Source organism: Herpailurus yagouaroundi, unplaced genomic scaffold (genome assembly GCF_014898765.1).
Source record: "Herpailurus yagouaroundi ecotype Mexico unplaced genomic scaffold, PumYag 159, whole genome shotgun sequence".
Lineage (NCBI taxonomy): Eukaryota > Metazoa > Chordata > Mammalia > Carnivora > Felidae > Herpailurus > Herpailurus yagouaroundi.
Window position 1 is genome coordinate 8,014,684 of NW_024412400.1, and position 22,372 is coordinate 8,037,055.

A 22,372-nucleotide genomic window follows, 5' to 3' on the forward strand; every position below is an offset into this window, starting at 1 on the left:
GGAAGGAAGGAAGGAAGGAAGGAAGGAAGGAAGGAAGGAAGGAAGGAGAAAGAACGTGAATGACCAATAAGCATGTGAAAAAAATATCTCACTTCATCTGTATTTCAACTGTATTCAATACAACACCTAGCCCAGAACTTAGCGTATGGTTTGCGCATTCATCTTTCCCGTTCAACAAGTGCACAGTGAGGCTCTGGAAAGGCAGCCATGAACAGGGCAAAGCTCATCATTCGTTTAGACAAGCAACAGAAATGCAAATTGAAATAACGAAATGTCACTTTGCCTAACAAACTGGACGATTAAAAAGAACGATGACCAAAGTCGGTAAGAGCTCAGGGAAACAGCCAGTCTAATAGACACAAAATAGTAGGGGCACATGTTAGCACAGTGGTAACTGGGTAGCTCTGAGCAATCAAAGGGGGCATAGCATTCAATCCAGCAATTAATTGTACTTTCCATGCTTTATCCTACAGAAAAACTGAACAAGCAGCCAAGGGTATATCAGTGCAGTTCACCAAGCATCGCATTATTCTTGTAGGGAAACAATGACCTTACTGTCCAACAATAAGGGATTCGGGAGAATGGAGGGGGATGGGGTCCAGAAAACAGATGGGGCATCAGCACTGGAATAGCAGACAGATTTGGTCCAGACACAAGGAAGTGCATAAATTTGATGTCAGGAAGTTGGAGAAGTCTTATGTTCTGGGCTTTTCTCCCACTCTCTGAACTAGAAGGCAAGTGTGTCTTCTGAAGGTGAGGGGGTATTGGAATTGAAGTTTCAAGGTTTGAAACAGCTCTAGCATAGAAAGGGAAAGGAAACAGTGTGGGCAAATAGGAAGGGTCCCCACACGGCAAGGAAGGCCTGGGTGAGATCAGTGACCACAAACATTTACCTGAGACATAAAGAGCAAGTAACCTTGAGCAAAATAAATGCAAAATAAAAATCCATTCTATTTGAAGAAAAGGTCTGTTAGTAGCAGGTGTATTCATAAATCCACATCATTCAGCAAAATTACATAGGACAACTCAAGTGTCAATTCTAGGATTTACATTACAACTCTTCATATCAAGCGTTTCTAATTTAACCATTAATTTGCAGTGAAATTTGTAGATGAATCTCAACCCAAGTTTGGGAGTTGGGGAGAGCAAATAAAATGGAAACAAATTATATATATATATATATATATATATATATATACACACACACACACACATATATGATATACAACAATTATATATAACAATTATATATATAACATATAACATATATATAGATATAACATATATATAATATATAACAATTATATATAACAATATATAATAATAATATATAACAAATATATAATAAGTTATATATATAACTTAAAACTTAAGAAAACTGAAGTTCTCCAGGAAACCTAGCAGTCTGATGGAAGAAAAGATAATGTAAGAGAATTCTTCCAAAATTAGGGTAGAAGTTTAATGTTGGTCAAATCAACATCTGAACCAGATGTTTTTTAAACTTTTCAAATGGATTCGAAAATCATCGGATAGGGAAGAAAGTCAAGAATAGTTGAGAAATATTTAGAAAAACTAATGAAGATGACCCCTGTATTAAGATACTACAGTATGCTTTAAAGGCACAGTAATTAGGGGTGACTCAGTCGGTTAAGCATCCAACTCTTGATCTCAGCTCAGTTCGTGATCTCAGCGTCATGAGTTCAAGCCCTGCATTGGGCTCTGTGCTGGGTTTGAAGCCTACGTTAAAAAAAAAAATTAAAAGGGCACCCAGGTGGCTCAGTCAGTTAAGCATCCAACTCTTGGTTTCATCTCAGGTTATGATCTCACAGTTCATGGGTTCTAGCCCCACATCAGGCTCTGTGCTGATGGCACAGAGCCTGCTTGGGATTCTCTCTCTCCCTCTCTCTCTGTCCCTCCCCTGCTTGTGCTCTCTCTCTCTCTCAAAATAAATACATAAACTTAAAAAAAAATAAAGTCCTAGTAATTAAATTTGTGAGATAGTGATACAAGATACAATGAAATAGTCCAGAAGTACAGTCTAGAATATATTAAAATTTAACTCACAATTTATCTCATGATTCCCACCCACCTGTCACCCCTGTTTGGAAAAAGAACACTTTCTAATAAATGGTGTTGGGACAAACATTCACTAGCTATTTGGAAGAGGGGAAGATGTAGCGAGAGAAGAACGTCCTTAATTTTCCCTCCAATGAAGGAATGAATGAATTTTCCCTCCAATGAATCTTCCTGGTCTGCAGGCCCAACAGTACTTACGGGAGACAATAAAGGAAGATTAAAGCTCTGGACTCTGAATCCCTGTTCGCTTGCCATTTATCCAACAAATAATGGTTGAACTATTCCAAGAGCTGCAATACAGCAGGGATAAGAGAGAAAAGTCCCCTGTCTCGTGGAATTTACCTTCTACTGGAGGAGGCAGCTGAGAAAGATGTAAACAGGTTGAGGGCAAGGTGTCAAATAGAGATAAGAGCTCAAAAGAAGGTTAAGCAGGGCAGTGGTGGAGGGAGTTGGGAGGAAGGGGAGTCCTGGAAGGTCTTTTCAGACACCATTCTGGCCAAGTGTCCCCTGGATCGAGATCTGAAGGGCAAGACAGAAGAAGGCAGGCAAAGATTGAAAGGAAGTGCTTTCCAGGCAGAGGAACACAAGCAAAGCCATACTTTGGAAATGACCTGGACAACTTTAAGGAACAGATGAAAGAGCCGGGGTGGCCCGAGCACGGTGGCAAAGGCGAGGGCGGTGAGGGAAGGTGACAGAGGGCCAGGCGGGGAACTTCTGCTTTCACATAGGGAACATCTGGGAAGGTGTCAGCAGAAGTGACAAGGAGGACCTTACATTTACCAAGATCACCCAGGCTGCCATGTGCCACTTCCGTCCCCAGTGAACGTGGAAGGTGGTTTCACGTCCCACTAAGCTTCTGTAGATGTGAGCGTGTTCCTGGGCAGCACCCTGGCTACCGCCAGCAGTGGAGAAATGTTTCCAATCAGGATCAGGAACTAATTTTTTTTAAGTTTTTATGTATTTATTTTGAGAAAGAGGGAACAAGCTAGGGAGGGGAAGAGAGAGAGGGAGAGAGAGAGAATCCCAAGCCAATTCTGCACCGTCAGCACAGAGCCTGGTACGGGGCTTGAACCCACAAACCGTGAGATCACGGCCTGAGCCTACACTAAGAGTCAGCCGCTTAACTGACTGAGCCACCCAGGTGCCCAGGAACTATTTTTCTTTCTTTCTTTTTTTAATGTTTATGTATTGGAGAGAGAGAGAGAGAGAGAGAGAGAGAGAGAGAGAGCGCATGAGCAGGGGAGGGGGCAAGAAAATGCCCTCAGGAAAACATGCAGACCAGTGAGTTTAATTCTGGAACAAAACTACAGATAGCACATTTTCAAAAACTCATTTCTGTAATCACCATTAAAAAAGGAAACCTTGGGGCACCTGGGTATCTCCCGTGAGTTAAGCATCTGACTCTTGGTCTTGGCTTAGCTCAGGATCTCACGGTTGTGAGATCGAGCCCTGTATCAGGTTCTCTCTCCCCCTCCACCCCTCCCCCACTCGCTCACACGCTCACTCACTCTCTCTTTCTCAAAAAAAAAAAAAAAAAAGGAAAATATTTCTTTCTTTCATAAATGGCCTTGGCCATGAAAACCAAGGTGATTTAAGAACCTAAACATTCCTAAGAGGTCAGTTCTCTAATCTCTGTTACGGTTCGTAGCTTCGTTTTATTACACATGCTAATGTATTAGGTTTGTGCTCCAATTTCTTTCTACAATTCTGTGTCACCCACTTTCATCAAGTCACTTCAGGGACACGAGTCTGTTCATGGAGAACGTATTTTGACGGGTTGTAGAGGCATCACCAGAGCGCCTTCTGTTTTATGAGAGCTGAAACGTATTTGCATTTAGTTTTTCCAGCAGATTTCTGTCAACTATTTAAGAGGACATATGGAGTTTCTTTTCTTACCTTTGAACAGGGAAAAAAACACATGAGATCGGGGCTGTTGGACAAATTTCCTTGCTTCCTCTGGTTGTCTGATGGAAGCATTTTGTAAAGCCAAGAAAGCACCTGTAATATGGGACAGAAAAGTAATGAGGAGACCGTCAAGTCTGGACCACACTTAGAGCAGATTTCCTTATAGACCGAATTCCTTCCCACTGAGTGTCCTTGGTGCCCCAGTCCTAGTGGGTTCAGTAAGGCTCAGAACTAGAGCTTGTCACCAGGGAGATCTCAAGCTCTATTGTGTGGCTTGGTGGTTGGTGTGGCCAAATTCTTACAGATGTCAACCAGTCGAGGGTGCAGAACATTCCGAGGGCTCTCACATGCCCTTCTCTCACTGATCTGTTATTCCCTGACCTGATTATTCAATACAATTCAGTTCCACCATCACTTCCTACAGACCGTTGGGTCCCAGGAGTTATGCGCATGGAGGAGGTGCTATGACAGGTGGGAAGGAGCATGGGCTTGGGAGACCAGTCTCTGGGTTCAAATCCCAGCTCTGCGTCTGCTTCACTGAGCCATAGTTTCTTCATCTCTAAAGATGGGATTAAAACATCAACCGTGTCCAGTTGTTGTGAGGGCTAAATGCAGTGACAAGAAGCCTGGAATCACAATGGCACCGGATGGATCCACATTAGCTCTGAGTTGGCCGCCTTCTTTCTTCTTCTGTTCCCTCCTAGAGGGGTCTCGGGAGCAGCATTCGGCAGGGGCCCATATGTGTTTGATGCACGGTGAGCTCCTGAAGGGCTTTTCTGTGCTGCATGAGAGCCCCCCTTTGTGTTCAAACCGGTCCCTAGAAGGGCCCTGTTAAAAAGTTCTTTCCTCCGATACCTGGGATGTCTGCTGTCCTGTGAGCCCCTTGGGGAACACCCACGTATCACAGGGCTGAAAGGAGACCTGGAGGGCTCCACGCTCCCACCATCTTCCCTTTTTTGCCAAAGCCACCTCTGGAGGTTGTGTCCCCCCAGCCTGCTCAGGACACTTGACATCAAAAATGATAGATTCAAAATAAAGACTAAATAGATGACCTGGAGGTTTTCCATCCCGGCCGTTGGAAATCACAGCCTCTCGGGTTGTCAGAAAGGAGCTTTGGGGCGCCTGGTTGGCTCAGCCGGTTAAGCGACGGCCTCTTGATTTCAACTCAGGTCATGATCTCACAGTTGGTGAGATTGAGCCCCGCATCGGGCTCCACGCTGACAGCTCGGAGCCTGCTTGGGATTCCCTCTCCCCCTCTCTTTCTCTGCTTCTCTCTCTCTCTCTCTCTCCCCCCCTCAAAATAAGTAAACTTAAAAAAGAAGGAGTTTTGAAATATTACATTGTCCCTTATTCCAAGAGCCCAGTGAACCGTTCTTTCTCTGCCGGCATCTAAATCTCCTTATTGGTGTCAGTTTGCACCCGGTCTCTCCACTGGGATTACAGCCTGTCCTGCCATCTCCCTCCCCACCCTGCAGCCACAGCATGCTCTCAGCTCTCTTTCCAGAAAACCGCTCACCACCTACTCCCATGCAGCTGCCCCGCCCCGGTGACCTTGGATTCCAGCTGCAGTAATAGTTTCCAACGCTTTTCTCTGCCACGGGTCCTCCCCAGCCCTAAATCTGTGCCTCCTCTGCCGGTCAGAACCGCCTTCCTGAAGCCTAAGCCTCTTGTGCGGCGTGGGAGGAACCTGGCTTTGAAATCGGGCGGGTCTGGGTGCAAAGCCGACTCCTGACGAGCGAACCCCCCTCTAAGGCCCATCTCCTCATCTGTGAGATGTGATCAGCATACCTGCCTCAGAGGGCGCTCAGGAAAGTTCGGGGAGGCAAGGCCAGTCCAGTGCTTGTCCCAGAGCTTGGCATGCAGTCAGTGCTCAGGAAATGCCAGCTCTTGAGAACAGCAGCAGCGAGGACCCACGGTGGCGCCTGATTGCCGGGAGCACAAAACTCAAACTCCTGAGCTTGGCGGTCGGGGCACTGCCCTGCCCCCGCCTCCCTCCTGTTTGTCATCTGCACGCCCCAGGCTGTGCCCTCCAGCCTCTGAGGCCGGTGCCCTTCCAGCTGAGGCCGGAAGCCCAACTTCGCGGTTTCTTCACCTCTTTCTTGTGCCTCCAGACCAACCCCAAAGTCACATACCGGCGTGGCCTCTGCAGGTCTGCAGCCTGTGGCTCACAAGCAGGGTAGGGCCTCCCTCTGCTACCTGCTGTTGGTCTTCTTGTCCTTCTCCCCTCTCTGCTCTCTGAGGACAGGGACCACGGCTTACTCACCTCTGCATCCCCTGCAGGGCTCCACGCCAGGGCCCTGGCACAGAGGAGACTCTTCCCGAAGGCTTTGCATTAAGTTAGTGCCGGTGAGAAACAGCAGACAATGTTTGAGGACCTGATTCGTTCAGTTTCCCAGCTAGGCAACGACATACCTTGTTTTTATTGCATCAGCAGTACATACGGTTCAGTCTGCTTGCAGTCAGAGGGAGATACAGGGTCGGGGATATGTGTGAGTGCCCAGGGCGGGGGGGTGGGGGGCTGTCCGAGTGTCCATGTCAGGTCACCTACTGTCGTTGCTTAGGATAGACCTCCTATATTGTGATATTATGTTCTCTTTTTTTAATTTTTTTAATGTTTATTCATTTTCGAGAGAGAGAGAGAGACAGAGTGTGAGTGGGGGAGGGTCAGAGAGAGAGGGAGACACAGAATCCGAAGCGGGCTCCAGGCTCTGAGCGGTCAGCACAGAGCCCGACGCGGGGCTCGAACTCACGGACCGCGAGATCGAGACCTGAGCCGAAGTCGGCCGCTCGACCGACGGAGCCACCCAGGCACCCCACGTTATCTCTTCTTTATGAAATTGTGGTGATGGTGGTAGACAATACTAGATCACAGTGTTGTTGTTGTTTTGTTTTTTTAAGGTATTCTTAGTTGACGAGGAAAAAAACTGGGAAATGGAGAGCAGCAAAGTTTAACTTTTTTCAGGAAAGAACAAGAGAAAACATTCTTCAAAACACCTCGTAGGCAGGGAAGATGCTTCGAGAGCGTGGCACATAATGGAAGGCACGTAAGCCAGGCAGTAACAGGCCCATCTAGAGCCGGTGGGGCAGTTTGGTGAGGGGAGGAGGGGCGGCTCACAGCTCTGGCCCCAGACGCTTTGTGGACACGACATATGCTGTCTGATGTAATCTCAGAAGCCCCTTGAGCTGGATGCCATTTTGGGATGGAGGCTCAGAGAGCTTAAGTTATTTGCCCAAAGTGTCACAGACAGTGTAACCTGAATTTCCCAAGCCTCGTGGTCTGGTGTGTGCAATGGGGAGGTCACATTAGCATCAATCCTCAATAGGAAGCCGCAGGACCACAGCACCTACACCCACCGTCTCCCTCCGTCATCTGGGGGAAGCTCGGAAAGGTTCTCCCAAGTGTGAGTGGACAGCCCCCTCTCACAGGCCTGCCTGGGGGCCTCACTAATATCTAGGGAAGACAGCAGTGCCCCCAGAGGACGGGTCTCACCAGGCCTCTGCTGCCCACATGCCTTCTCACAGAGGGGCTCCAGGCCAGCCAGATCCAGGCCAACTTACGACTTCCTGGCCCCCTTCCCTTTGCCCTCATGGGCCCTTTGCTCTAGAAAACACACTTGCGAATCAAATCTTACAGCTGTGTTGATATATTAATTAATTAACAGATTAATATATTAATATTATGTATCAAAACATGCTCCCGGGCCTAAGAGTTCTCTTTTATCTTCTGATTTTAAAGCATTTGTATAGGCTTCTAAAAGAACGATGAGCTGTAGGCTCGACACCTGCTGAGCCCAGTGGGCAAGGAGGCCCTTTGCAAGACGCTGGCCACTGACCATCCCTGTCTCATGGAGTGACCCACGGACCTCAAAGCGTACCGCCTGCCTCCGTATCTCACAAACACCCCGGTGTCGCTGTCCTTTCGGCTTCTGCCAATTTAGCTTTCCTGCTCCTATGACGGGACTCAGAGCAGTTCCCAAACTGGAAAAATTCCTCCTCTGCCCCAGATACCTGTACATATAACTTAATCCTCAAAGCTTCCCCCCCCCCACCCCGCGACCTTGTATTCGATGAGGTCATCGTAAGACTCGTATCAAGTCAAATAAATAGACACCCCAGGCCCCTGTCACACCCCAGTTCATCACACGCAGCCAGCCATGGGGTGTGTTGTGGCCAGCCGAGGCAGGCAGACACGTGCATGCACATGGGTAGAACTGGGGCCGGAATCAGCCGTCTGGCATCCACAGTGTTCCCTCCGGATCAAGCCAGGCATTTCACGCACCCCCGCTCTTTGCGTGTTGGCAAGCTTGGGGTATTCTGGTAAGGAACATTCCTGTCTGTTCCAGCTTGAAATGAGTCTGCATTTCTTTGTCCAGCATAAAGCTTTGAAATGCATGATGATGCCGGAAAAAAAAAAAAAAAATCTCAGGAGAGTTTGCAAGGGTTGCTAATAAGCAAGAATGGTTAGGATGGAAACCGTCTTTTCCGTAGAACTCCACAGCCTCGGAATCTCCTGGCAACACCCTGCAGTCTGCCTGCCTTTGGAAAGCAGTTTCTAAGGAAGAGTAAATGGAGGAGGAATTTGTTCCAGAACATGTTTTATCTGAATAGGGAGTGTGTGGGGACAGGAGGGAGAAATCACTAAGGCTAATCTCTGCAGTCCCTAGTGAGATAAGAAGGATGCTGGGGTTTACGACTTGGGTCCTGACCTGCTCTTCTGCCATTGAAATGGCCCCCGTGGCAGGACCCCCGCCTTTGAGCGGTACGTAACCTTCTGAAAGGCCTGCATCGGTCCTATTGTAGGTTACAGGCGGACAGGAAACAGGAGTCTTTGTTGAGGTTGCTTGTTCTGCTGCTGCTGTGAGCGATCAAGGGCACCGGAGAGCGTCTCATCACCCTCTCTGTACCCCGAGGGTAGACCGTTTGTTTCAGCCCCAGAGGTAGCAAAGTCGGCATGATGGATGCGACGTTCCATATGAAGTCCCCATGAAGTTATGCAAAGTCATGCTGGCCCACGCAAGCATTGTATTTTTTTTTTTATTTTTTTAATGTTTACTTATTTATTTTTGAGAAAGAGAGAGGAGAGAGAGAATGAGCAGGGGAGGGCCAGAGAGAGACACAGAATCCAAAGCAGGCTCCAGGCTCTGAGCTGTCAGCACAGAGCCCGACGCGGGGCTTGAACCCATGAGCCGTGAGATCATGACCTGAGCCGAAGTCGGACACTTAACCGACCGAGCCATCCGGGGCCCCCCACACAAGCATTTTAAATTTTTTTTTTTCAACGTTTATTTATTTTTGGGACAGAGAGAGACAGAGCATGAACAGAGAGAGAGAGGGAGACACAGAATCGGAAACAGGCTCCAGGCTGTGAACCATCAGCCCAAAGCCTGACGCGGGGCTCGACCTCACGGACCGCGAGATCATGACCTGGCTGAAGTCGGACGCTTAACCGACTGCGCCACCCAGGCGCCCACACACAAGCATTTTAAATGGGAATCGCATGGGTATCTGGTGCCTGATACAATTTGCCATTTAACTCGTATCTCTTTGACAGCTGGGAGGTTGAATTTGTTACTGTGTGGCCGTTTTCATTCTGTCATCTGTGGGGCCTTGGCCCCAAGTGTCAGTGAGGCCACCTTCCCGTTTGGTAGTTGTCCCTACTCTGTGGGCTAATGTCCACACTTTCACCCCTCCCTATTTGATCCCATGAAACTGTCACACTGGACCCATCTTATAATTGCTATCTGGAGTAGCATAAGCTACCGCAGTAGCTCGCTTTGGGCTCTCCAATTGTGTTCTGTTGGTGCCATTCAGCTCGGCTCTCTGGGGCTATGAGCAGTAAAGCAGAGGGTCCTTTACCTCTTCACTTCTCCCACACACGGGGCTCCCTGCCAGCACCCCGGTCCACACCAGCTTTTCATCTGAACAAGATCCCATCCAGTGCTAAATCTAGCTTTATTTAACGTAACTGTACAAGGTGCTTTCTACTTTTAACTCTGGACCGGGCAGGGAGCGGGACATTTACATAACAAGTCTGTGTCAGCCCTGCACCAAATCTTCTGGTCTCCTTAATTGGACCAGCGAGTAAACCAAGGAGCAGGGAGGCTTGGAGCCCCGCTCCTGCCATGTGGCTAATTAAATCCCAGGTATCTTACCTTCCAGTCCACGCACTGTTCGCACCCACCCCCACGTCCAGGCAAAAAGCCCCATCAGCCCTTTGTAGTGGACAAGTAGACCTCATTCCCTGCCGGGGTTGATGGTTTCCAGTTTGCACTTGCCCACGGAGAGCTCACCACCAGACAGAGGGCAGTGGTCCCGCCAACTGGCTCACCAACCAGAGAGATCTTGTCCAGTTTTCATATTCTTTCTTTCTTTCTTTCTTTCTTTCTTTCTTTCTTTCTTTCTTTCTTTCTTTCTTTTTGGCCACGTCCCCCAGCTGGTGGCTAGTTCGCTTCTGAACTTTCCCGGGGCTTCCCCCAGACCACAGATCTTCCCGTTAAAGCTGTGGTTGCTGTCCTCGGACCGGCCGCCGGGGACCCCACGCTCTGACTCAGCGGCACATGCGGACGGCCTTCAGGGGACAGGAAAGTATGTCTGCACGTCCAGTGGCAGGGGTAGGACTAGAGGCGTGCCTCGAGGGCAGGGACTTCATCCACTGTCCACTGCTTCATCCCAGCACCTAGATCAGAGCCTGCCCACCACAGACTACCCCCAGTGAAATATGTAGGGTGAGCCATGTGGGGACTGCAGAGACCTGGGAAGCACATGTCTCAAGGAAGGCATTCTCGTCCAAAAAAAACCCCAAAAGCATGCCCCTGGGCAATGTTTGGCTTCCAGCGTGCAACCCCTGTGGCTGAATAAACAACACTATTTATGGATGGAATGGAACAGTGGCCGCCAAGCAACATGGATGCCCAGCTTTAACGCGATATGTTCAGTCGGAGTCAGGATGCAGATAACCCTTCCTGGCGAAGCACCTCTTAAACCCTTCCCATCAATAACCCTGGCCCTTGAATGACCCTGCGCCCACCGGGGACGTGTGTCCATCTTCACACTTTTCCCTCCTACTGTGCTGTGGTCCTTTTTTCTTCTTCGGAGTCTCCTAGTCATACGTTTTTCTTTTCAAAAAACTGTACAAGGACACCTCTTCTACCAAAGAGGGGGCAGAGTTTCTAAACACGAACTCACATGCTAAGAGCAGGGCAACGCATCTGCTTTCGTACCTACAACGTTGCCTCTTCTGAAACGGACACGAGCCGACAGTGGTATAGCCGTGTCGTGCCAAAGTCACGCCGAGCCCCGTTCATCCTCGCCGTGTGCCACAGCAAGTCCCAGCGTCCTGGAAAGTGGTGGGGTAGCCCCTGCAAGTCCCTCCTCAGATAAAGAGTTGGCACTGGCTGCTCCCTCCGACACTGGCCCTATTCTACTGGGTCTGTGTACTGTCCCTTCCATTCCCTTCTCCTGACACCGCAGACGGAATTGTTTGGGTTTATACCAGATCCCTTAAACCGAAAGGAGTGTGGCCGTTGGGTCAGGCAAGCAGCTGTTGTGGAGTGGACGGGCTAGATGGGGGGCCCTCTTATCACAGGCGCCCTAAGCCTACAAAAATTTGACAGATAGGAGACCATGTGCATGGAAGGCCAGAGCCAGTTTCTAGACTGTGGACTCACTCACTGATTTGTCACTCAAACACTTTGATTCCCTAGTGAATTGGGAAGGGTGTCAAAACATCCTCTGGGGCACCCGGGTGGCTCAGTCGGTTAAGCATTCAACTTCAGCTCAGGTCACGATCTCACCGTCTGTGAGTTCGAGCCCTGCTTCAGGCTCTGTGCTGACAGCTCGGAGCCTGGAGCCTGCTTCGGATTCTGTGTCTCCCTCTCTCTCTGCCCCTCTCCTGCTCACACTCTTTCTCTCGCCCTCAAAAGTAAATAAACATTAAAAATTTAAAGAAGGGGCGCCTGGGTGGCGCAGTCGGTTAAGCGTCCGACTTCAGCCAGGTCACGATCTTGCGGTCCGTGAGTTCGAGCCCCGCGTCAGGCTCTGGGCTGATGGCTCAGAGCCTGGAGCCTGTTTCTGATTCTCTGTCTCCCTCTCTCTCTGACCCTCCCCCGTTCATGCTCTGTCTCTCCCTGTCCCAAAAATAAATAAACATTGAAAAAAAAATTAAAAAAAAAAAATCCTCCAGCAAAACAAAACCTGCAGTAGCATCATCTGCTTGGAGGAACAGGCTTTGCAAAATCGAGCCATAGCTGCCATTAACATTTTGGCCAGGATACGTGAGTCAGAAGGGTACCTTAGAAGGTACCAAAGGGATTAAAATTCCAGATTTTCTTGAAACACTTTACTGGTAAATGGTAAACACACACACACATACGTGCATCCGCAATATTTGAGTTCCAATTTACAAACCCTTTGATGGGATAAATAAACTTGATCATAGGTAGATGCCATTACTATCAAGACACATTGATCTCCAGCCTATAATGATGTTCTATGTCCTGATGAACTCGAAGATGCAGCTAATTCTTGGTGGTTGAAGTGCCTCTGCTCCATCAATGACTTTGGCCCAGATCCTGATTGTAATTTTCAGCCATGAATGTAAAAGCAGGAACTGACTTACGTCGGTGAGGAATCTTTTCAGACACAGAGAACAGAAAAAGAAGTGGGGTAGGAGAACATCAGCTAGATCTCTTCACTGGGTTAGGAAAACAGCGGCTTTGCTGGAGACCCCCTCAGCAGGCTTTCCTGTCGGGCTCACTGGGCAGAACTGTGTCACATGCCTGCCCCTGGCTACAGAGGCGTGGGGAATGGAGTGCTCTGTCCCGCCTCTGTGGTAGAGGAGAGCAAGGGAGAATGGGCTCGAGAGGAGGTGTGTGTGAGCTAACACACGGGGGGCTACCGAACCCTGCAGGGAAACTCTTCCACTCTCATTCCACACGTGACAAAACAGAGGTCCAGAGGCACGAAGCCACTTGGTCGAGATCCCAGCACCAGATGAAGGGAGAACCGGATCTGGAGCCCAGGTCTCTTAACATCCAGTCCAGACCTACCAGACCACAGCATGGATGGGGTTTGACAGAGTCTGTGACTGACGTTCTGTTGAGGACATAGAATGCCACGCAAACAGTGAGGTGATGCGTCTAAAACCGCCAGCAGTGGGCCGAAGATGTGGTAGCCTCGGCTTGAGGTCTCCTTCCTTCTCGGGGGATCCGATAACCCCGTGTGAGTCCCAGAAGCGAGGCCGTGTCAAATCAGGCCTCCTCCAGGCGCCTTCCTGCCGTGTAGATTTTTTTTTTAGCTTCTCGTTCCTTCGGCACAGCGATGTTTATGTGTGTTATGATGGAATAAGTGTCATGATGAGCAGCAGGTAACGTGGAATTCCCTTGTCATTGTTAATGTGCTGTTCTTGTCTCCTGTCCCCTTCTGTTATTGGGCCAAACAGAAGTTTTCTGCTGTTTCTCTCTGCAACATCTCCACAGAAGTCCTGAAAGTCATCAACGCCACCGAGGAGCTGATAGCAGAGTCCGCAGGGCCCTGGGAGTTCCCACCTGTCCCTCCCGACAGAGAGAAGGGGACATTTCCTCTTGGGACAGACCAAGTGAGACTGGATGAACAGCTGACTTCTCTGGAAGAAAACGTAAGCCGGTGTGGGTGTTCCCCGTCTCGGGCAAACGTGAGAAGACACTGATGACGTTGTGACCCGTCACAGACAGTGCAAGGACACATGCACACCACACAACGTAGCAAGTATATCCTCAGGGAGGGTGTCAGGCCGGGTCCTCCAGAAGCCGACCCTGAGGAGAGGATAGGCGATTTCTTTCGGAAGTGCTCCCCCAGGGAGGCTCATCAGGGAGCGGGGAAGGACTGGGGAAAGCTAAGGGGTCAAGCAAAGGTGTGACCTTAGACCAAGAGTCGATTTGACCTGTAGGGAGCCCTGGGGTGTTAGCTGCATCTCAGGGTTGTCTTGACGCGAGCCAAAGGAACTGGCTTTTTCTACCCAGCCAGCAGGCACTTCGGTCTCTTGGCAAGCAAGCCAAATGTAGACACTTCTGTCTACACTAGCCCCAGGCGGTCTGGTGTGTAGGGCTGAGCGGGTGGGAACCCAGGCACACTGAAGCTGGGGGGTGTGGGGCGATGCAGAAACTACAAAAGGGCCCCGGGAGGATCCAGGTGGAGCACTCCCAGTGCCACTGCAGGGCAAGGGCGTGGTTGCCCACGGAACTCAGGTCACAAGTGGTCTGCCCAGCTTACGGGTCTGTTTGCCAGTAGGGCGTTTTTCTAGCCTCCCTCGGGAGGAAAGGATGGCGGGAACAGATTTTTCCATATAAGTATCCCCGCTCATCGCCGAGCGTTTTCAGAAATGTCTGATGAGAATTTGCCAACCCTTCAGACGAGGGGGTGACACAGAGAGATCTGGAACATTAGCCCCTTGGGCCACACGCACCATCACCAGCTGGCAGAGTCCTGCCCATGAATCAGATACCAAATGAAGTCGGGTGGTTCCATCTTTACACACCCAGCAAGAACCAACCCTGATTTTGGGGTGCTGCCAGGAGTGCAGCTCCCAGAAATCAGGACCGGTTGGTAGAGGCAATTTTTGCAGAAAGTTGCAACAACGACAAATCAGAATGCCTCCAGGTTAAAAAAAAAAAAATGCTGATAGTCGCTTTATCTTAAAAGGTAAAGACTCTCTCCCTCTGAATTCCCATAAAACCTGAGCAGAGGTCTGTCTGCCAGTTAACGTCACTTGGCTGCCCTTTCTATCCACTCGTCTCTCCCCATTAGATCGGCACCACTTACATTTTGGGTTCGATAATTCTTTGTTGCGGGGGGAGAGCGTCCTGACAGTAGAGCATGTTCAGCACCCCAGCACCTACCCACGAGATGCCGGCAACAGCACCCTCCTAACTGTGGCCATCAAAATGTCTCCAGATGTTGCCAAACATCAGAGAGGGAGATGCACGGAGGTGCAGTCGCCCCCAGATTAGGAATCAGGTGTATAAATCCCTGAAGACCAGGGTCCTGCACATCACGAGCTCCAGCCCTTGCCCAGAGCCTGACACAGAGGTGCTCAAAGAATGTGGTTACCTGATAGAAGATTCAGATGAATGAAGTCCTTTTTTTTTTTTTTTTTTTTCCGGAAAAAATGTTTTGCTTCTGATGCGTCGGGCCTCTGTTCTTTAAATACGTCTATAATACGGTTCTTTCAATGCTGATGGTCCTACAGTGGCGGTAATCCCCTGGACACATAGAAGTGAAAAAGTGAAAGTCAAGATATGGTTCACCAGGCAAGGGGCGTGGGTTTTTGTTTGTTCGTTTGTTTGTTTTACAAGGTATTGTATTTAAAAAAAAAAAAATACAGTGCGTGAAATATTCAGATTTAAATGACAACCGTGGGTTCCCGTAGCACACACTTAAAGCGAAGACAGCCTGCCTTTTTTGCCCTCCAAGGGGGATATCGTGGGGGGTTTCATTTTGTAACGTCCTTTTATTACACGCTATGTCTCCTTTCCTGGGGTTCCTTAACACTTTCAGTTCAAAACACATCCACTTAGCCGCCGATGTGAGAGGTCCCAAACCCCAGCAGGGACTGCGTTGCAGGCCGCCGTCTGCAGTGCACCTCACCCCTGCCCAGCGTCTGTAGTTTACTTCACCCCTGCGCGGTCCTGGGAGACGCCTCTCCTGGTCCCCAAGGGTTAACTGCCTCTTCCTCCTCCTCCCTTCCCCCCCCCCCCCCCGTCCAGCTCTTCAAACTGCACCTCAGAAGAAACTCCATAGCTGTTCCTTTGAATTCTCTGGGTTTTGAGTCAGAGAAGGGATGGCTGTTTTCTGTATCTCTTTAGAGACAGAGATCACAGCCCTGGGCGGGTCTGGCTCTGCCGTTTCCAGGATTGAATTCAGTGGAGCAGCAGAAGGGCAGGGAGATTCTTAAACCGGCCTCTGGGTGCAGTGATTTAATTAAACCGGGGCTTTTGTCTGCGTTCTAAAGAGCGGCTCCCACGTTCCTCGTTTTCTCGCTGCCTGGCTCCTTTGTGCTCAGGGATGGGGACTGTCAGAAATAGCAACGGGGACACCTCTTGTCACCTTCTGAACATTGGCCACCGCAGACCAGCCCGGGGACTCAGAAATGAAAGAGAACGTTGGCTCGAGAATGTTTCACCTTCAAAAATACTTCTGAAGGTTTCAGAGCTGCCTCCGATAACAAAAAAATGTCGTTCACATGGCGAATCTCCTGTTTTCACAAGGTGCCTTGTTAATCCACTTAATTAGAGTAGGGCTTGGGGACTTCAGAATTCCCTTAGTCTCTCTATGTTGACACTGCTCACCTGCTGCCTGGCTGGGCACTCTGAAATCAGCTCTTGGCTCCCTTGCAGGCAGGGGGATCCTCGGGCCAATCCCAGCCTCCCCTGTGCACCACGGGGAGCTCAGTCCCTTGGATTGCGTGCCTGCGTCTCTTGTGTTTGAAGCTCTCGCTGACAGCTGTGGGTTGTAGGGTTCCATTGTACCTGCAGGGACTTGGCTGGGAAAGGCAAGTTTCGGGAAAGGACTACAATCTGAAGCGTGGGTAAGGTCCAGGGACGCTGCAGCCCCCAGGGAGTAGCGGTCGGCGGGGAGGCGGGCAAGCGGTCACCACCCCTGGGCAGTGGAGCCCAGGGAGAGCTGGAGCCTGGGGGATCGCCCCCTAGTGGGAGCTGTCACCAAGAAGCCCACACAGAGAGGGAGCAGGGGAAGGGAGACTAACTTCCTTCCCCTCCCGCCTTTGATCTCCTGCTGGTGTCTCCCACCGGCCCAACCCGCAAGGGGGCCTGGGTGATGAGGTCCACACAGGGCAGCCTGAGAACAGAGTGGGACAGAGAAGAGTGGAAAATGGATCTAGGAGTCCACAGAAGAACGGGCATGACCATTCTCAGACCTGTGGTGTCAGCAGTAGGGACCCACAGAGGCCATCTTGTGGATTTATGCAGGGTTATGAGTAGGAGGGATGAGTCAGCTGCCTCACCCCTCCACTGCCACCATTTGAGGAACTTCCAGACAGCCTGGGGCACCCCGTAATTCCCAGCACAGAGGCAGTAGAGGGACAGTCCCAACTTCCCTTTTCGCACTACCCCGTAACTTTTGGCAACACCAAATCCGTCGCGTAGGTAGTGGCTGGAGACACCGGGGGACTTCCCCTTGAGGGGCCCCAGCTCTGCCACAGAATCCGGGACCGGACAGAGGGTGTTGTCAGTCCTCCTCCTCAAGGCTCTCGGGTACCCCTACAGCACCGGAGAGGTTGTGGCCCTGGAGGTGGTCCTGGCTCATCAGGTGCTCCTCTGCCCTCGAGAGCAAGCAAAGAATTGCTATCGGTTCCTGTCTAGCCTTAGTTCTCTAGAATGCGTTTCATGGAAGGTTAGTCTGACGAGATGCGATAAGACCAAATCAGTTTGATCAATCCGTATAGTGTCTTTCTAGGATCGTTGAGATACGGGTTCGCACGTTAAAGACTCCAAGAAGTCCTGCAGCAAAGAAATATGTTCCATTCTCTTCATCCTACAGGCTTTGACCACAAGGCCTCTTGAGACCAAAGTTAGGTCAAGTCCCTCCTTAATGAAACACCTGTTCTCGTCCCCTGACCCACTTTGAGAAGGGCGTTTTGAACCAGGAGCCAGTCCATGGGGTCATGGGCATCAGTGGCTGGAGCTTGGAGAAGACACAGATTGCACGAAAATGGTAACCTTGGTTCTGGCCAAAAGTGGGCCTTTCATCAGCCAGCAATTCCAGGTTCATGGTTTTCAAATGGGTTGTTTTTTTTGTTGGTTTCTTTTTTTTTTTTTTTAAGATTAGAATAACATTTCCATTGTTATAGAATGTTAACGTTTGTTATTTTAGCCCCAGCAACAGAGCCAAAGTCATGTTGATCTATAACCACAGTAACTCTAGGACTTTCAGGTCAGAGTTCGAAACGTAAAAAGTCATAACATAACGTGGCAAGCAAGATTAAGTATCAGGCCACCATAGGACAGGGTGAATAAAGGCAAGGGAATTGGCATCAGCCCCCAGGAGCTCAAATCCCAGCTGCACCATTTCCCAGCTGCGAGGCCTGGGGAAGTCACCAGAACTCCAGGACCCAGTGTTCTCCTCTTTCACACCGTGACTGTAATAGCACCCACCTCAGGGACCGCCATGAGCAGTAAAGAAACGTCACATCAAACCCTTGGCTCAGCGCCTGGCTCCATAAATGTGTGTCGTCACCATCATCACCATCACGGGCCCTCTCGGCTCCATCACCGTGGCGGTGAGTTCCCGCTCAGCCCGCGTCGGTGCCAAACCACAGAACCTTCCCTTCCCCCTCGTGCCAGGAGAACAGGCTTTCAGGGAACACAGAGTAAAAGACGAACATTCTGGCCTTACTGAGCTATTGCATACGGGAGCTCGGAGGCTTGGAGCTATTTCATATTGCTTTGATTTGGCAGAGAAAACAAAGAACGTGAGCGGATGACCATGCTGAAGACAAAACAAGAGACCGTCGAGATGATACAGCTGTGGGGTGTGATGATGTTGAGTTTTGTGTGTTTCTGGAAAAATCCAGGCTCTTGAGACCCAAGTCATGTCGAGTTGTGTTTAACCCCATTGTCACACTCACTCAAATTGTTGGTCTCATTTAAATAATAATTCCAAATTTTGTTTCATCGTGCAACACTGTAAGTTTATATTTAAAATTATCCAGGGGCTCCTGGGTGGCTGTTGGGCGTCAGACTCTCCGTTTCAGCCCAGGTCATGATCTCATGGTTTCATGGGTTCGGGCTCTGCACTGACAGTGAAGAGCCTGCCTGGGATTCTCTCTCTCCCTCTCTCTCCACCCCTCCTTCGCTCACACTGTCTCTGTCTCTCTCAAATCAATAAAACTTAAAAAAAAATTTTTTAATAATAATAAAATAAAATTGCCTTATCAAGGGGTGCCTGGGCAGCTCAGTCGGTTAAGCTAAAGCTAAAGCTAAGGCTCAGGTCATGAGTTCGAGCCCCATATCAGCCTCTCTGCTGTCAGCCCAGAGCCAGCTTCAGATCCTCTGTCTCCCTCTCTCTCTGCCCCTCCCCTGCTCGCTCTCTCCCTCTCAAAATTATATATTTTTTAATTAAATGAAATTAAATATGTTTTAAAATTAAATAAAAATTAAAAAAATAAAATTATCTTATCAAAATACATTTACCTTTTATCCTCTCTCCTTGTCTCTTCCTCCCTCTCTTTCTCTCTCCCCTCAATTTTCTTTCCCTCTGAAGAGAAATTTTTAACCTCAGAACTTTTGAGAGACTAATTTTTAAGGTTTTCTACACTCAAATAGCTTTGAAATATTCATCATTTCCTTCAGGTGACAAACAATAAAGGAGTGTATCTTGTTTTCAAGGCGAAGAATAAATGTCTTCTATTAAACTGTGAGGATCTTTTAGAAACACAAGTTCTCTGATACCCACATATGACCAAGAAATGCACAACTAAGGGCAAACTGAAATATGGCAATTGTCAACAGACGTTTGACTCGTGGCCCACCATGCAACTGACGAATCGCTTAACACGACGGACGTCCACTACCGCAGTCAGTGCCGGAAGCCCCCCCAGCCAAGCCCATTGTGCCTGGTGTGGCACCAGTGCTCATTCATCAGATCTGCACCTGCCTTTGCTGCACTCTGAAATGTTGTGTAGAATTGCCAAGTTTTTTTTTATTATTATTATTTTAAAAATGTTTAATGTTTATTTAGTTTTGAGATAAAGACAGAACGTGAGTGGGAGAGGGGCAGAGAGAAGGAGACAGAATCCGAAGCAGGCTCCGGGCTCCGAGTTGTCAGCACAGAGCCCGACAGGGGCTGGAACTCATCAACTGTGAGATCACGACCTGAGCCGAAGTCAGATGCTTAACCAACTGAGCCACCCAGGCGCCCCTAAAATTACCAGTTTTTATGGAGATGCAGGAATCGGGCTAAGGAATTGACGGGGTTCTCAGTTGTCTTTCCCCAACACTCGCTGTAGCTCAGTGCAAAACGCTTGCTTGTCCTATGTGCACAAGCTCTTGGCTTATCCCAACTCTGCTTTATTTAACTCAAGTTAAAAGAGCTTGTGTGACCACCGTGTGTTTTCATTCAAATCAACTCCAAATTGCTGCAATCAGATGCTTAGAGCTTTGTGGATGTTGATTAAATTTCAAAAAACCCCTCATAAGTAATTAGCTTCTTTAGATCAAAGAGGTCCGGTGTTGTTGGTCATTTCATCCACGTTATTCTGTAGGCAGAAGGGATTTGTTTCACTCCTCCCATGGTCTGAATGATTCCAACAATCCTACCTTCTGTTTGCCCACTTTTACGGCAATCGCTGTATTAACTCCTGAGTCAACGTTTTTTTCCCTTTAATTTTTCCTCACATCACTCCCTTTGTCTGACTCTCTTTAATTTTCAGTAGCTCTCAAAAAAACTGTCTTCCTTGACAGATGAATAGAGTGGACAGGTTTGTTTTAACATCGCGCTTTTTTCTAAGAAATAAACTATTTTCCTGCTATGAATTTCCGGTCCCTTTTAATGCCCTTCACCTGCTCCAGGCAAGCTGTAGGTAACCAATCAGAGAAAATTCATTCGAAATGTTTTAAATTGTTGTTTTAAATTAATTTCATCTCTTTTATGTTTTCTGAATTTTTCTCAATTACTAAATGCCAAGCAAAAAAATGTTTTTAATTTTAATTTTTTTTTAATTTTTATTTAAATTCAAGTTAGTTAACATACCGTGTACTAATGGCTTCAGGAGTAGAATTTAGTGATTCATTGCTCACATATAACACCCAGTGCTCATCCCAACAAGTGTCCCCCTTAATGCCCCTCGTCCATTTAGCCCACCTCCCCAACACCCCTCCAGCAACCCTCAGTTTGTTCTCCATGTTTAAGAGTCTCTTATGGTTTGCCTCCTTCTCTGTTTTCATCTTATTTTTCCTCAGACAAAATTTTTATTGGAAAAATCACATCACGAGTTGTTCTTTGCTTCTTCCGTCTTGGTATTCTGGTTGTGTGACTCACCGGACAAATTTGCAACTTATGTGGCTGACGCCATGTACTTTGGAGTATTTTATCAGATTTTCAAAACTTATAAGTTGCTTTTTCTTGCCGGAAAGTTGAGGCAGGGGAGGTGCAGTTGACGGTGAGGGGGTGGTAAGACCTCATGCTACCATTTAAGCGTGAAGAAGGTTTATAGATGGGGGCATTCCCTGGCTTTTCCCCCAGTGCTGAGCCTGAATCACCTGGGCGCCCGTAAGGGACCCCACCAGTCCTGGTTCCAAATCCTGAGCTCAAGGCTGCACCCCCTCTGCAGGTGTACCTGGCGGCAGGCACCGTGTATGGACTTGAAGGCCAGCTGAGTGAACTGGAGGATGCCGCCCGCTGCATCCACAGTGGCACCGATGAGACCGAACTGGCAGATCTGGAGGACCAGGTGGCCACGGCTGCAGCCCAGGTTCACCACGCTGAGCTCCAGGTAAGAACCCCCTCCCGCCCAGATGGAGGACCACCGTGAACAAGGGGAGAGCACCCCATCTTCCACAAGAATTACTGCAAAGCCTTTGTATCCGTTCCCTAGCACACTCGCATGGTCCTTTCGGGTGGATTCCACCCAACCCTCCTTCTAAAAAATTATAGCCTTGATAATATATCAGAATTTTCTTTAAACCTATGTCGCCTTCCTCTTTGACAAATCCTCTGACCCACAGGCAGATCTCCTTGCTATATAGGGTCCCATTGCATCTCAAGACCACCCTCCCCTAACCTGTATCACACTGTTGATGACTTACTTGATGCCCTTTTCCCCTCTATACACTAAGAGCCCCATGAGGACATGACTATAGCTGTCTAGCTTAACACGGTAACTTCAGTGCCTGACATCTGACACGGCTTTAGCACTTTGAATAAAACTGGGGTGAATAGCTGAATGAAACTGAAAATGTAGATTTCTTTATGAAAGAAAGAAGGAAAGAAAGAAAGAAAGAAAGAAAGAAAGAAAGAAAGAAGAGAAAGAGAAAGAAAGGAAGAAAAACAAGAAAGAAAGAAAGAAAGAAAGAAAGAAAGAAAGAAAGAAAGAAGAAAAACAAAAAAGAAGAAAGAAAGAAAGAAGAGAGAGAAAGAGGAAGAAAAACAAAAAAGAAGAAAGAAAGAAAGAGAGAGAGAGAAAGAGAAAGAGGAAGAAAAACAAAAAAGAAAGAAAGAAAGAAAAGAAGAGAGAGAAAGAGGAAGAAAAACAAAAAAGGAGAAAGAAAGAAAGAAAGAAAGAAAGAAAGAAAGAAGAGAAAGAGAAAGGAAGAAAAACAAAAAAGAAAGAAAGAAAAGAGAGAAAGAGAAAGAAAGGAAGAAAAACAAAAAGAAAGAAAGAAGGAAAGAAAAGATTTCT

At 48.4% G+C, this 22,372-nt stretch overlaps 1 protein-coding gene and 1 long non-coding RNA gene across 6 annotated transcripts in view; one reads left to right on the forward strand and one right to left on the reverse strand.

Annotated features, from left to right (window-relative positions):
* MYRIP (myosin VIIA and Rab interacting protein) overlaps positions 1-22,372 on the forward strand; it is a 380,023-nt gene that overhangs the window by 343,001 nt on the left and 14,650 nt on the right. For all 5 annotated transcript variants that reach the window (XM_040479864.1, XM_040479863.1, XM_040479867.1 and 2 more), the window contains 2 exons: positions 13,421-13,615; positions 21,305-21,466. In XM_040479864.1, coding sequence (XP_040335798.1) covers positions 13,421-13,615; positions 21,305-21,466 — 357 coding nt within the window. The remainder of the gene's footprint in view (positions 1-13,420; positions 13,616-21,304; positions 21,467-22,372) is intronic.
* On the reverse strand, positions 15,096-16,281 carry LOC121033494 (uncharacterized). The gene is made up of 2 exons (XR_005791940.1): positions 15,738-16,281; positions 15,096-15,218 (listed from the first exon to the last, which is right to left on the reverse strand). It is a non-coding gene; the product is annotated as an uncharacterized LOC121033494 (long non-coding RNA).